General features: G+C 39.7%; 1 protein-coding gene across 3 annotated transcripts in view; it reads left to right on the top strand.

Annotated features, from left to right (window-relative positions):
• The window catches only part of DYNC2H1 (dynein cytoplasmic 2 heavy chain 1), a 464,482-nt gene that overhangs the window by 421,201 nt on the left and 27,287 nt on the right, over positions 1-15,994 (top strand). For all 3 annotated transcript variants that reach the window (XM_090030141.1, XM_090030133.1, XM_090030125.1), the window contains 2 exons: positions 9,884-9,993; positions 11,041-11,122. In XM_090030141.1, coding sequence (XP_089886267.1) covers positions 9,884-9,993; positions 11,041-11,122 — 192 coding nt within the window. The remainder of the gene's footprint in view (positions 1-9,883; positions 9,994-11,040; positions 11,123-15,994) is intronic.

The raw sequence follows: 15,994 nt of genomic DNA, 5'->3' as shown, positions 1-15,994 counted from the left end.
TCTGGGAGCTTACCCAGCATTGGGTCTTGCCATGGGAGGGGTGCCTGGGACCTCCATTTGTGTCCCCCTGGGACAGAAGTGTTTTAAACAATCATACAATTTTTGGGGGGGAAATAGTGTCTTGCATCCAGGATACTAACATGGCCTTTAGAAGCTTGCAAAGCAAGTATGAAGCAATGGTGTAACAAAAGGGCCATGTCCAAATGAGCACAGTCATGCGGTATATGGTGCCACAGATGTATCTGCAGTGCCACACAGTGCATATTCTGGCATTTCCCGCACTGCTCCGTTGCAGTGCGGGGCATGCACATTAACTCCAGGAGATCCTGGGGTCAAAAAACCAGCATGGGGGAAAAAAGCAGGTGGCGCACATGGAGGCAACACATGCTGCCCAAAACTGCAGCCTGACCTGCCAGATCAATACTCTGGCTGCCAGCCAGGCTCCCAGCTGCAGGAGTACCAGGCCAGCTGCAGCTTCTCCAGCATCCAAGACACCACATAAGGCTGCTGGGACCAGTACAGTTGCTGGCCCTAGTCTCCCTTACCCTACCCGAGGTAACCTGCTGCATGCCCAAGGGTACATGGCACAGGTGTTCCCCAGGGACAATTAGCAGCAGCACAAACCAAACATCCACACTCACCTGGATGCACCCAAGGTATTTATCATACACAGTCCTGCACAGAGATATACATGCACCCACTGCATGCAACTCACCTGCACCTACTGCAGCACTGTCATCCTTGACTACAAGCATCATCACAATGATGATCACATAGTCATTAATATTTACAATTCATGTATACAGTCATCATTCTGCTATTCTCATTATATGTCAGAGAATAGTAGCCCCTAGAAAGTTGACTTTTTGGTTTGATAAAAATAAATTAATACCGCAGCTGAAATGAGATCACATTTTTTAATGCTTCCCTGAGCTATGCCTTGCCGCATATCTGCTTCTGCCACATTGTTAGTTAGCATGTTGATCCTAATGGACTCGGAAGTTTTATGCTTCAACTCTGCTATTATGTTAGTAACTTCCTGAACAAACATAGTGCTTCTGAGGCATGTCAAACTGGAATGGAGAAATAGTAGTTTATTTGAAAGCAATGATAGTAGTTTATTTGAAAGCAATGAATGGCAACTTTTGTCTCCATGCTATAAGAAAGCAATAGCAAAATCAGAAGGTAGGTAAAAGAAAAATTATATTTTCTTACTTTCACAATAAGATTAGCACATGATTTGATATCAGTAAAGGCCTTTTCTAAAAATGAGTATATTAATGTGTTTTTCTAGCTTGCTGACTCCAACAAATGACATTGGAGGAACAGTTTATATCTCAGTTAGTACAGGCTTTTACTATACGGCAGTAACATTAAAGGCTTAATTCATGCAATTTAAGAACCTTAACCATGTACTTACACGTAATATAAGCCCCATTTTCAAAATTGGATGTCTAAATTTAAATACATGTATCTGTATTTAAACAAGTACATAATAGGTGTCTGGTACACAGGTATATACTATTAGGTATTAAGATACTAGGTATGATAATGACAGCCCTATTAGTATAATAATGATGGCCCTATTGTGCTTATTCACTTGTATTATTGGCTTGTGTAGTCAGACCATTGTGACATGTTCAGGGGTGCGGAGCTGTACTCACCTCTGTATGCCCCCTACAGAAGTGAGTGAAAGCTTTTCCCTGAATTCTCTTTAGAATACATTTAAAAAGAACAAGCACCAGGAAACTATATTCCAATGTAGTGATTGAAAGGTCAGTATTTAAACCACAGAAATGTCAGTATTCTCTCAGAACTGAGCATATAATTCAAGATACTTCAATATTTTTGTATCTCAGAGTCTTTAAATAAATATGGGCTGTGGTGTATAAATTATTATTATATATTACATTATATATTATTCTGTGTGTGTTCTGAAGAAAAATACCCTCCATGTTTCAGGGGTGTTTGTTGTAGCTGTGTTGATCTAAGGACATAGGCAGACAAGGTTCTTTGGGTGCATGTGATATCTTTTATTAGACCAACTAAATAATTGGAAAAAATTGTTCTTTGCAAGCTTTCAAGCACAGCCACCCTTCTTCAGGCATAAGGAGAGTCTGCTGTTGTTTTGTGTTCTGGAGGGAACAGAAGAAATAGAGGAAGATCCAACGCCCCTCTTCACCTTAAAACTCAAAACCACTATCATATCATGTCCATCTGAACTACAAGAAAAACTACAGAACTTGATTCCCCCCACTACCCAACCCAGGGACTTTTTACATGCTTCCTAAAATCCACAAACAAGGGAACCCAGGAAGACCTATAATACCAACCATGGAACCCTAACTGAGGAAATATCAGGTTTCATCAAATCCATCCTAGAACCTCTTGCAACCCAAAAGCTGAGTTTTGTTCAAGACACAAAAGACTTTCTAAACAACCGAAAAACATAGACCACCTTTCCAGCAACACCCTCCTAGCCACCACAGGCGTTACCAATTTATATACCTACATCCCACACCAGGATGGCATCCAAGCCTGCCTTACATAATTACAAGAGCAAGATTACAACTTAGAGTACAGATTTAAAAATATTACTGAACTTATACATTTCATCCTCACACACAACAGCTTCACTTTCAGTAACCACCACTTCTTCCAGACCATGGGCACAGCTATGGACACCAGAATGGCCCCACAATATGCCAAGCTTTTATGGCCCACCTGAAAGAAGAATTCGTCAAGAACTGCATCGTCAAACCCATGCAATACTTAAGCTATATAGATGACATCGTTATCATTTGGACTGAAAACCTGTAATCTCTGACTGAATTCCATCATAAATTCAATAATCATCAACCTCTCCGTCAGACTGTCTCTTGAATACTCCAGCACCAACATTTCCATTTTAGACACTGTGATCAATATGCAAAATGGTAAAATATAAATCACCACTTATATATATACAAGAAGCCCATGGAGTAACATCGTACCATATCTTCACAGGGCCAGCAATCACCCTAAACACACCAAGAAAGCTGTAATATACAGCTAGGCCCTCTGATACCACTAAATTTGCACTGAAGAGAACACCCATCCTTGTCACCTTGCAAATCTCAAAAGGGCTTTCACTCAACAAAGACACTCCTCCAGAGAGCTACCCAGATACCATGTGAAGAAATGATGCAGTACAAAAAGAAAATCCCCACAGATCGCACACCATTGGTTATGACATACCATCCCCCCTCCCCTCCCCCGGAACCTATATGGAAAATCCTCAAACAATTGAAATCCATACTAGAAGACCCAATTCTTAAAGAGATCTTCCCAGAATCACCCATTCTAGCCTTTAAACAAGTACTGAACCTCACCAGTCTCATCACCAGAAGCAACCTTCCTGTAGCCCAGAGCATATCAAATACATCCAGACTATACTGGGACAACAAATGTTAAACCGGCCAACTCATCTCCACTTTTCACACAATAACTACACCCCACAACAGAGCCATCACCATTCCTGCATCTTAAACCTGCACCTGCAGAAATGTAATACATCTCATCCAGTGCACTAAATACCCTGATGGACAATATGTAGGAGAAACCAAACACCTGCATACCAGATTGAATGCACACCAAAAATCAATCAAAGCCAAAATACCGGATTACCTAAGGGTGCACACTTCTCACAAGACATCCATGCTGTCTCCCCAATCTCTCAGTTCTAATCCTCAAAGGGAATTAACAAAACACTTTTCATAGACAAGCCCCTGAACTTCACTTCATAAATCTACTGGATACAAAAAATCATGGACTACATATGGATCATTCCGTAAGAACTACTTCACAGTCAGGGCAGTTAGGATCCGGAACCAACTTCCAGGGGAAGTAGTGCTGGCTCCTACCCTGGGGGTTTTTAAGAGGAGGCTTGATGCCTACCTGGCTGGAATCATTTGAGCCCAGTTTTTTCTGCTGCCCAAGCAGGGGGTCAGACTTGAAGATCTACAAAGTCCCTCCCGACCCTACTTCTATGATTCTATGATATTGTATTTGTGACACATTGGATTTAGGGCACATTATAACCTTCCTGCCATCATATAATTCCAAGTAACCTTTCTACATTTTACCAGTTACATTCTGTCACAAGGTCAACTTTCCCTCCCTTTCCCCTCCACCTACCTGTCTAACACCTATTGCTCCCCATCACCTCTGTTCCTCACTGCCACACATTTGCATTTTCACAGACCTGCATTCTGTATATTGACTTCTATTCCATGCAGGAGAACACAAAACAACAGCAGACCTCCCTATGCCTGAAGAAGGGTGTTTGTGCCTGAAAGTTTGCAAAGAACAATGTTTTCCAACTATGTAGTTGGTCTAATAAAAGATATCACAATTACCCAAAGAACCGTGAAGAAAAATAGGCATACAACATAACTGTTAATCAAAACTCCTGCTTAATTTCAGTCCCATCCCTATTAGCCATATTCAGAATTCATTGCAGCCCTGCTTATCCAAAAATTAGCTTTATCTAATGGTTGTGAGTTCTTGTGAAACCCTTAGAGAAACAGAACTGCACTGTATAAATTTTGCCACAAAAATGGTATCACTTCAATAGTTTTAAGAGAGTCAGCAAAAGACCCCTTTCGGGTCCAGATAGAGGGGGGAAATACATGGTGCATGTTGTAGAGGAGTTATAAGTTGTGTAAATGGAAAATTTAACAACCTCTTACTGTTCTCCACAGTTCAATTCAAGGTGCTTAGTTTGCTGGGGGATTAGAAGAGATAAGGAAAGCTATTTTTTAAATGGAAAATATGCTTTGGGGATGTTAAGGTACCTGTGAAAATGTTACTTGAACCACCTGAGACCATCCTTAGAGATTTATTTTTGAGAAAAAAGAAAATCTTGCTTTTGTAATAAAAGGAAAGTAGTGTTTTGTTAACTCATATTAATGAAAAGTTTAAACACATTCTCTTAGGAATTGCTTTGCAGATCTCTTCTGGTATACCTGCCAAGTGTTTTTTCACGCTGTATTTGTAATCATCATATGCAAAATTAATCTATAGTGGGCTTTTTTCTTTGACAGTCTAAATGTTGGCTCCACCTCAGCAATAACAAATCTGACATCATTTTAGAAAGGATGTAAAGAGTGCTCATTTCAACAATTACAGAGAGTTTGTGTTACAGTTTTATTTTTATCTTTTTAGGGAGAAGTATTTGGTAGATGGGGGATTCAAAGCTGTGTGATTGCTCTGGTGGAAAAGCATTTTTGAAAAGGGAAGTTATGCATCATTCCATAATGATGATCAGGCTCTGGATTCACCTAATCTCTGAAATTTTGTTGTAACACTAAATATTATCTGTGCTTTAAATAGAACTCTCACATACCCCATTTAAAGATGCATCACTTCATTCTTGCCTGGGTTCAGCTACAGCCAGCTACTTTTGATTCAAATGCTGATCTCTCATAGACATTAGGACATTTAATAGTGTTAGTAAATATATTTATTAGTAGTCAATGAGATGTATAATTGAGCATCATCAATAAAGCATTGACAGTTGAGCCAATAATATCTCACTGTCTCTATGATTTCCTTCCTGAGAAGGATAATGTAAAAATGAATATAAAAAAGTCATGTACATGTGTTGCTTAAGAGATATTTTTATTACTTTTTTGTGATATTTTCCTACCTTTGCATTTTACATTAAATCTGAATAAAACATTTAAATAAATGCTTTATTATTTAAAAGTATTGAAACACGGGATAAGGATTTCCTTAATCCATACTGATACAAGTAGTAATTTCAACTTTACTCTTATGACCTAATGAAAACTTTGTGGTATAGCAAATTTTGTAACATTACCTAATTAGATTAATTCATGTATTAATGAAATGAATTCTGGTTGTCATCCATATTTGCCTTTTAAATTAGAGTGAACTAATGAATCTTTATTCCTGACATTTTTTCTTGTTAACAGTTAAATTAAAAGTTTATTTGAAACTTGTAATAAATGAATGTATTTAATTAAAATCAAAACAATTGTGTGGCTGCTTGTATTACACTAAATTTACTAAAGTGTTTCCTTTTAATATGGATCCACAATTATTGCTGCACAATAAAAGGGATAGTTGTTATTTAGAGTCATTAATAGAATTGTGTAGACAAGGACAATCAACTGTATATGTTTAGCTAATGAAAATGGAAAGCAAAAACTAACTTAGTAATGATTGTTTGGGTAAAGGCTCATAATCTACGTTGTGACAGATTTAAAGGTCAGTGATCAAATGTTTTTGATAAAAACATGACAGATTTTTTTGGCACTGACAAAAAATTATAATTAATTGAATGAATTTTAGGTGATTGTCTAAGCTAATTTTATGGAAACAGTTAAAAGGAATTGGTACAGTGGGCTTTTTCAACAAAATGTGGGTTTTTGCAAGGTACCCTCTGTAATTATTAAATCTGTATAACTTCCCAGTTCTTTATTTCTTAGAATCTGAATAGATTCATATCTTTATATTTAATAGATGGTACTTATCAAGAAGTGCAACTTGTCATCCTCTCTATATGATAATAGTGTATAGAATTTCAGTTTGCCCAGAATTTTGATGTAGAGTTAGACATTTACCTTTCTGTGCACAAATGTATGAGTTGTGAAGACTTACAGAGATAAGATGGATGTAGTTAGCCATGTTAGTCTGAAGTCAGGCAGAAGGCAGGGTAGATTTGCATAAGTATGCATTAACTTTTGTAAGAATTAGCTTGCTTCATCAGATGCTATGAAGGAACTGCAAGAAGCAGAGCTTCTAACTAGAAAGCAGTGATAAGAATAAAAGGGCAGGGAAGGGAGGAGAAAAAAGGAAACAGCACTGCTTGGAAAGGCAAGGTAGGTAGAAGAGAGAAAAGCAAAACAGTTAACCACTGAGGGATATGAGAGTTATAAAAGCTAATCCAGGTAATGGGATAAGAATCTATAGTCTGGGTTTAGGCAATACTTTACACAGTCCAGTCTGTGAAAAAATTCTTGTTCCATAGTATCTCATTCAAGAGTCCTCATAGGTAGAAAATAAACTTCATTATACACAGGGAGATAGAGGCTGGAAGTGTATTCCCCTGGGAATATGTGAGTCCTTTTGTGAGTGTGTTGCTCTGTGATGTGCAGATTAGGTTGTCTTTTTCATTTTCTACCTAGGAGGACTTTTACAATCTTTCTCCTCAGCCTGATGAAGGGCGTGTGTGCCCAAAAGCTTGCAAAGAAAGGATTTTTTTTGTTACTATTTAGTTGGTCAGATAAAGGATACTGCCTCTGAACCAAGAGCTTTGTGTATGTCTCGTATGAAATCCTGCACTTTCTGGATTTCAACGTATATGTGAGAGTGGGAGTCACAGTTCAGAATTCCCTCCCAGACTTAAGAGCCTAAGAGGTCCCTGGTAGGTACAAATAGCTGATTCACCCTTGTCCTTTAGATTCACTTTCAGAGGAAGTAGTGCTGTTGTCCATTTTTATGTAAATACTCTAGGGGTTAAAACACTTGCCCTGGATGTGCGCTATGTAAGTTCTGTGTCTGACTCACCTGGAGGAGTTTCAAGTCTGCCTGGCTTTTATCTACTGAGCTTCCTTCATTTTATTTTTAAATATATTTTCTGGATATGAGCAAGGGCCTTGCACACTTTCAGTGACCAATTAAAGTGGAAGTAAGATGTCAAATAGATGTTGGCCTAAAGATGTTAAAAGAATAATTAACAATCCTTGCTTTTTAGTACTGAAGACACCATTTTTAATGAGAGAGAGGGAGAGTAGGAGGCATGTCAGCAGTTATATGTAATTAATAATGAAAAATACTGTTACAAAGATTGAAAAGTCAGACACATGGGCTGCTTCATATTCCCTAATTGTGAAGAATGTGTGTGAGTGGGAAGCTGAGATCTTGCAGCTTAAAAACACAGGGCTCATTTCTGCAGTTAAGACTAGGGTGAGATCAGTGTACATTTCATGAGTACAACTGAGGCCAGGCTTCTCTCCCCTGTATTTTTGAAACCAGTCACTTACTGAGAGTAAACAAAACAGAACGGATTTGTAGGCATAATTATGTGAATGTGTGTTTCAGACAAACACAGCCTAAAAAAACTGTGCAACACCTTATTAGCTGTAGTCACAGCAATAGAGTATTGTTGAACCAAATGGGTTTTGGAGTACATATGATAAAAATAAGTTTACAGCTGTATCATTCTGGAGTTCAAGTATCCTGGAAAAGAGTGGTGAATATTGCATACAGGATTCAGTACCCTTGTGTAGCAGTACCATGCCCCAGGGGCTGCTGTGACACTCCCTAGTGGCCATGTAAGTCCTGACCCCCACTCCAGCTCCTCAGGGTACCCTGTCTTGCCCTTGCCTGTCATGTCTTGATGGGACTATTCTGATGTTAAGGGAGGCTGCCCCAGGGTCCCAAGTGAGCCCTTCTTCACTTTGGGCATCTGGTACATCTTGTACTTGGCTGACCTCAGTCTTGCCCCTCAGACACTAAGTTATGACCCTTTGATCCTATCAGTACCTTAGGATACCAGTTGCCTTTAGGGGCTATATATATTGTCTCCATCCTCCCCTATAGCCATGCCCACATCTCTCAGATGTTACTCAATGTCTATTTGGAGGAGGCCTTCTGGCCCCAATGCAGCTTTTGGCCTTTGGACCCCAAACCTTTGTTTTTGGCCCTTTTATTCTGGGTTCTCAGTTCAGGGCCCCTGGGGGGCCAAAGGCCTCACTTTGGCTTCTGGTCCCCAGGCCCATCTTACACGTGCATGCCCTGGGCCCCTGGCCCCTATCTCGTGGCCTGGGCTCCCAACCCCAGTCAAAGTTTAACACAAACACTGCAGCAGTCAGCTGCTGTCCTCTCTTAAAGTGACAGAGGACCTTGCCCCCTGCTACATTTTATTATATGCCAATCGGGGAAAAGCCATTTTTAGTTACTAGACGTACTATAAATAGACTAGATTGAAATGATGTAATACGAATAAACCTGTGATCTAGACAAGGGGGGGGGGTTGGAAAGCCAATGGGGTCTTCTCCATTATCGTCTCATTCCAACTATGTAATATCTACAGAAGAAATGATAATAAAATATACTTGAAAGAATTCACTAATTTGTTCACACTAAGTAAAGGTCCAGCAGTACTGCCATTAATATTTTCATGTGACACTTCACCATATGACAACAGTTTAATAGTTTTGGTAGTGATGAAGTAATGGTGTAGCTGTGACAGTTCAGGGAAATGAGAGAGGCAAGAGCTTTTACATGTGATATCTTTTATTGAACCAGTTGGGATAAACTTAGACAAACTTTTGCATATAACAGTATCTTTCCTTTGGTCTGGGATTATAGTACCCAAAAAACTTGTCTAAGTCTATCCCAACCATGCACTTGGTCCAGTAAGATATCGCCCACAAAAGATATCGCCCACAAAAATCCTTGACTCTATTGAATAGTTTTAGAAAATTCAGTTTCATAAAAGTATAGTAGAAATGCTGGAGAACATACTTGAAAAGTCAGCATTGGTGTGGAAGGAGTTGAATTCTTAAACTAAGTTTCACTGTATAACTCATGAAGGTTTTTTAGCATATTTGAAAGAGGTTAGTCTTCTGCACTTATAAAAATAAAATACTGTGTTAAATATGTTAAATGCAGCTTGGTCCTACTTATTTTTGGTTGTCATTACAAAATAAGAATAAATATTCCTCTTTAAGATCATGGTATATGATGGTTAGTCCTTTTGGCGTTAGCAACCAAAGCCAAAATCTGTGCATTAATGCAAACTTCTAGAATATCAAGCAATAAGTGACTGAATTAATTGTTCTCATTAATATGCAATACAATTCTCTTTCAGAATTGGGTAGATAAGGCAGAAAAACAGACACTTCTGTCAGACACATTGGACCTCTCAGAGCTCTTCCATCCTGATACATTTCTTAATGCTTTACGCCAAGAGACTGCAAGGTAGGTACAATGCAGCCATCTATTTATGTATATTTGAGTGCAATTCTCCTTTGCATTTACATTCTAACACTGTATCTTTATTGTCCAGATTAGGTAAAAAAAAGGGTCATTAGCTTCATTTTTATTATTATTATTTTACTGTGATAAAATAGCAGAGTTGCCAACTGTCCATAAACTTACAGACCATACATAAATAAAAAGTCCATAAAGTTTGTAAAAAATGGAGCTATCCTAAGAAACCATGAACTTGTTTGAAGATTTGGATGTAAATGTTGAAGAAGAGACAAAGGAGAGCAGCACCAGCTTCTGTCTGAGTGAGAATGCAGCTCAGCGCCCTAAGGAAACTCTCCCTCAGGGCTTTGTGGCCCATGGGAACCTCCATAGCCTCCTTCCTACCCCAGGGCCTCTTTCTGCCACTGCATCCTGGCCATCACCTGCCTATTATGGCTGTTCCCCTCAAAGATAACAGGTCTGTACACTTCTTGGAAGGCACTGGGTGGGACTGGGAGGGGGTCAGTTCAGCCAGGATGGAGCTGGAGGGGCAGAAGAGAAAAAAAGCAGCAGGAAGGGATCCATGTTAGGACAGGAGGAGCAGAGCCCAAGTGCTTTAAGATTTGAATGGTGGGCAGCACAGTGAGGTCTGTATGTGGGGTAAGTGGGGAAACTCTGAAGTGGGAGCAGCACTGTGTAAAACCAATCGCTGCAGTCAAGTAATACAGTGTTAAAAGTTGTTAAACCCCTGAATTTGAATGTGTGCTCTCCTGGGTATGGCAGAAGGGTTATATTATTTATATTATGAAAAATATATGTTAGTAAAAAAGTTTGGTTGTCAGTAAAATGTTTGCAGCTCTCAGTAAAAAAAACAAATTCTTAGTTTAGCAACCCCATAAAATAATGAAACTATTTTTGCAACAGTGCTGAAAAAATGTTTATTTTTGTAAATATGAATTCAATTCTTAATTTGTGTTAATTCATTCCTGGTTTTTTATTTGAATTTTTTATTGTTATATTTCTATAACATTGAGTGTACATCTGTTTTGCTTTTAGGGTAATGGGCTTCTCAATGGACAGCCTTAAATTTACAGCATCTTGGAAAGGTCGAATCCAAGAAGCAAAACTTCAGGTTAAGGTACTGTATTCATTCAAGTTGCTATCTGAATTGCTGGAATTTGTATGCAAATGCAAATAATATTTTAATTATGAAGAAGTATATCCATTATTCTATCCTGTATGCAGAAAAACATAATATAAATATGGATGTCGCACAAGTCTTACTCTAATGGCTTGCAAAGGCAATCATAGTCCACTGCCAGGTGGCCTTTTCAGAGGAGTTCACTGTCACGTAAAGTACCATATGTCATCATGTCTCAGACAGAAACATATACTGTAGAATATTATGTATTTCTACATACAGGATAGGATAAGGGACAGTTTTTACTTCTTCATAGTTAAAATCTTCCTCTAATTTTTTCTTCTTCTGTTCATTTCCTCTGTCCTTTAAAACAAACAAACAATTGTTCCTGTCTGCTAATCTCTATTGGTTGTCCAGACAATAAAACTATTCTGGCACAAAGAAAGTTTAAGGATCGATTAACATATGTAATCTTAGCATCTGAACAAGGATTTCCTCTTTTAGTAAAACTTCCTCTAATAAGCAAAACTGCATATAAAGCAATTGCTAAGTGTTTGCACTGGAATATATGATACAGTTATGCAGGTTAGCAAGAAGTTATGCAAGTCTAATATTTTTTGGCAAGTTGAAAATGTTTTGGAAACATTGAACTTTTTGGCATGGAGTATTCTTTACTTATACCAGCAAATATTGATACCTATGACTGCATGCAGACCCTTAAAAAAATAAAAAAAGGCACTTTAACGGAAGCAGCAACACACACTACTTTGACCTGGCTCTACATTTAGAGCTCATACACACTGTGCAGTGTCTGTATAGATTGGGCGCTTTTATCTAATAGCTGAGTCAATCAGCTATTAGATTAAAGCACCAAATAAGCCTCACTAAAGCGCCTGATCTATACAGACATCAGGCAAGCTGGGTCCAACTAATGCACTGCCTCTTCTGGGCATGTGCTGGCTCAGCATGGGAGCATATGGAGTTTAAAGTTAAAACACCACTTTTTGGGGGGGGGGTTTAATGTCTGCAAGCAGCCTGTGTTTCCAAATGCAGAAATCCCACAACTGCTCTTGAAAATGGGTGTTTTCATAGAAGGTTTAGAGGTTCCTTTAAATGTTGACTCTGTATTTAAAGACTTAGTTAAAAAAATCTCTCTAAAGAAATTGTTTTTATATTTAGAACTTGTAGAAAAATACTAAACCAAAAGTGTGAGACAGTGAAATCCCATATTAATATATAAAAATGCAACGTGTAAGTTTAGTCAACCCACCATGTTTACTTTGTCTTAGAATGGCAACTGCTAAAATAAGAGTAACTTAACTTTTGTGATTCAAGTCTCAAGCATACAGTCATATAAATCACAGAATATTAAAGTTGGAAGAGACCTCAAGAGATCATCTAATCCAACCCCTTCTTAGAGCAGGACTTTCCCCAAATAGATCATCTGAGCCAAAGCTTTGTCTATCTGAGTCCTAAAAACCACCAAGGATGGAGATTCTACAACCTCTCTGGGTAACCTATTTCAGTGCTTTACTACCTTCCTAGTGAGAATTCGTTTTTCCTAATATCTAACTTAAACTTCCCTTACCTCAACTTGAGACCAGTGCTCCTTGTTCTGTCATCTGTCACCACTGAGAACAGTCTAGATTCATCCTATTTTGCAACCACCCTTCAAGTTGAAGGCTGTTATTAAATCACCTCTCAGTCTTCTCTTCTCCAAATTAAATAAGCCCAGTTTCCTTGGCCTGTCCTCAGAAGTCCTGTTCCCTAGCCCCCTTGTCCTCCTCAGGACACTATCCAATTTGTCTACACAAAACTGGACACAGTACTCCAGATGTAGCCTCGTCAGTGCCAAATAGAGGGAAATAATCACTTCCCTTGATCTGCTGGTAATATTCTGACTAAGGCAGCTCAGTATAGCATTTGCCTTCTTCACAACAAGGGCACACTGTTGGCTCATAGTCATCTTATTGTCCACTGTAACCCTAACATCCTCTGGAGCTGTTGCGTAGCTGTTTAGTCTGCAGCCTGTATTGGTGAATGAAATTGCAAAGTCCTGCACTTAGGCTGGAAGACTTCTCCTTATTGAAGTTCAGGAGATTTCTTTTTGTCCAATCCTCCAGTTTGTTGAGGTCTCTCTGAATCCTAGTCCTACCCTCCAGCGTATCTACTACTCCCCCCACCTTGGTGTCATCTGCAGACTTGCTGAGCGTGCACTCTATCCCATCTTCCAGATTGTTGATGAAGATATTGAACAAGACAGGCTTCAGGACCAGCCCCCCTGGGGCACTCCACTTGATACCAGCTGACAACTAGACATTGAGCCATTGATTGCTATCCATTCAGCCTGACAATTCAGCCAGTTTTCTATCCTCCTTACAGTCTATTCATTCAACCTGTACTTTCTTATCTTGCTTGCAAGAATGTTTTGGGAGACTGTAGCAAAAGCCTTGCTAAAGTCAAGGTATGTTATGTCCACTGCTCTCCCCACAACCACAAAACTAGTCATCTCATCATAGAAAGCAGTCAGGTTGGTCAGGCATGACTTGCCCTTGGTCAGTCCGTGCTGACTGTTCCCAATCACCTTCTTCTCCAATTGCTTAGAAATGGATATCTTGAGGATCTGCTCCATGATTTTTCCAGGGACTGAAGTGAGGCTGGCTGGTCTAGTTCCCTAGATCATCCTTCTTCCCTTTCTTAAAGATGGGCACTGTATTTGCCCTTTTGCAGCTGTCCAGGACCTCTCCCAATTGCCACAAGTTTTCAAAGATAATGGCTAGAAGCTCTGCAGTCACATTAGCCAACTCCCTCAGCAGCCTCAGGTGCATCACATCTGCCCCATGGACTTATACACATCCAGCTCTTTTAAATAATTCCTAACCTGTTCTTTTGCCACTGTTGGCTGCTCAACTCCTCCCTGAACTGTCTGCCTGGTACAAGAGTCTGGGATCTGACCTTGCCTGTGAAGACAGGTAAAAAAAGGCATTGAGCACTTCAGCTTTTTCCACATCATGTGTCACTAGGTTACCTCCCCCATTCAGTAAGGAACCCACACTTCCCCAGATCAGTGTTTACTATGGAGTTGATCCTAACTATCTGGAGTGTTACTCCAAAAGTTACGTTCACTTAAATTAATGGAAATGTTAATTAATATAGAAGTTCTCTGAATCAGGGTGTGACGGGGTGGGAAGAGACTGCATGAGTAGCGGCCTGCAGGTGTGTCAGGGGACAATCAGAGAGTCACCTAATGAGGAGGCTGAGCTTGAAGCATATAAGCCCAGGGCCTGAGCTGGTCAGGCAGTCTAGCCATGAGAGCCATGGAGAGAGAAACTTGTGGGCAACAGGGCTGCAGCATGGCTCCTGGGTAACATCTGGGCTGGGGGTAGGCAACTCTGGTGGTTTGTGAAGGAGATCAGGGGCAGGCAAGGAGGGTCCTAGCTAGCCTTAAAGGGAGAGAGGGGCCAGAGAGCCCAGAGTTTTATATTTCAGGAGTGAGCAGGTGTCAGCAGGGCCAGAGAGGCCAGAGGTCTGTAGCCCAGGAGGAGTGAGTGTCAACAGGGACAGGGAGCCCAAAGGGTATATGCCCAGGTGCTTAGCACACCTATCACATTCAGAGGACAAGAGGTTATGTGAGTAGCATCCTCCAGGTCTCGCAAGGCCAATTAGAGTCACCTGACTGGAAGGGGGCTGGGAAGGCTAGTGTGGCCTGAGAAGGGCAGAGTGAGTCCAGGGCAGGGCAGAGCTTGGGGCCAGGGGGCCCAGAGCCCAAGAAAAACAGAGATTTAAGAGCCTGTGAGAGGAACAGGATCAAGGAGCCTGGAGCTTGGGTGGGGCAGAGATAAAGGCCCCAGAAGGCAGAACAAGGCGGGGATGAATGTGACAGGGTGCTAATTGCCCTGTTACACTGAGCCATGGAGATTTCACAGGAGCATGACCCACACTATGGAGTTTACCTCTTTCTAGAGTTAAGGGGGAAAAAAAATCGAAGACCAAACAGACAAACTTACTTCTTCTCTTTAGCTTTCCCTTCCATAATTTCTTCATACATACATCCTCATATGCACTCATGCAGTATAGTCTAGTAATGTTGGTTTTCCTACAATTTAAGAGAGAAAAATAATGAAATAAAAAGAAAAAAAGATATGTTATGTTTATTTTGAAAGACACATATGGACATTCAGATAAATGCATCATGCATTCCTTTCAAATGGATGAACGCATAAGTGGGTTTCCAACCATCAAAATAATGAAGTTGTAGGACAGCCTTTCAAAAGGACGTGGAGGGGTAGGGAGACAAAAAACTGGTATGTCAGAACTTGATTAATTTGTGAATGAGATTATAGAACATAACTGGTGGGCATATAAGGGGATGTATTTGCCCCAATGTCCTTTGCAGTCCTACAAGCTACATTGTTATGGATCATATTTAATTTTGATAGATAAAACTAGCAAAAGAAAAAAAGCAAAAACTGAAATTGATCAAAACACTGATAAATTCTTGATTAGCATAAACCTGATTGAACATAAAAGGACCAGATCCTACTCAGCTACTAATATGCTTCCTCTTAGGTGCTGCAACACCTTAAATTTATGGGGCTTCTTCTCCAATACCGCAAGTCTGATTCCTTTCAAAAGTACTAAATAAAACCACACACAAATTTTGGGCCTAGGAGAAAAATCCTGAACAGAACTGCAGAAACTCAAATTTATAAAAACTACTTTAAAAACTGTGAAAAATATAATGAAAGGATGTGCCTTTTTAATTCAGGGTTTCATAAGTGTAACAGGATTAACACCATTGTTTTATTCCTGGGTGTATAATAAATAATTTCAGGTAGACATTCAACTGTGGTGGGTCTGGTTTCATCT

The sequence above is a fragment of the Crocodylus siamensis genome, chromosome 1 (genome assembly GCF_052110815.1).
Source record: "Crocodylus siamensis isolate JL-2025a chromosome 1, ASM5211081v1, whole genome shotgun sequence".
Taxonomy (NCBI): domain Eukaryota; kingdom Metazoa; phylum Chordata; order Crocodylia; family Crocodylidae; genus Crocodylus; species Crocodylus siamensis.
Note: the sequence above shows the minus strand (reverse complement) of the source record. Positions and strands in the feature narration are given on the sequence as shown.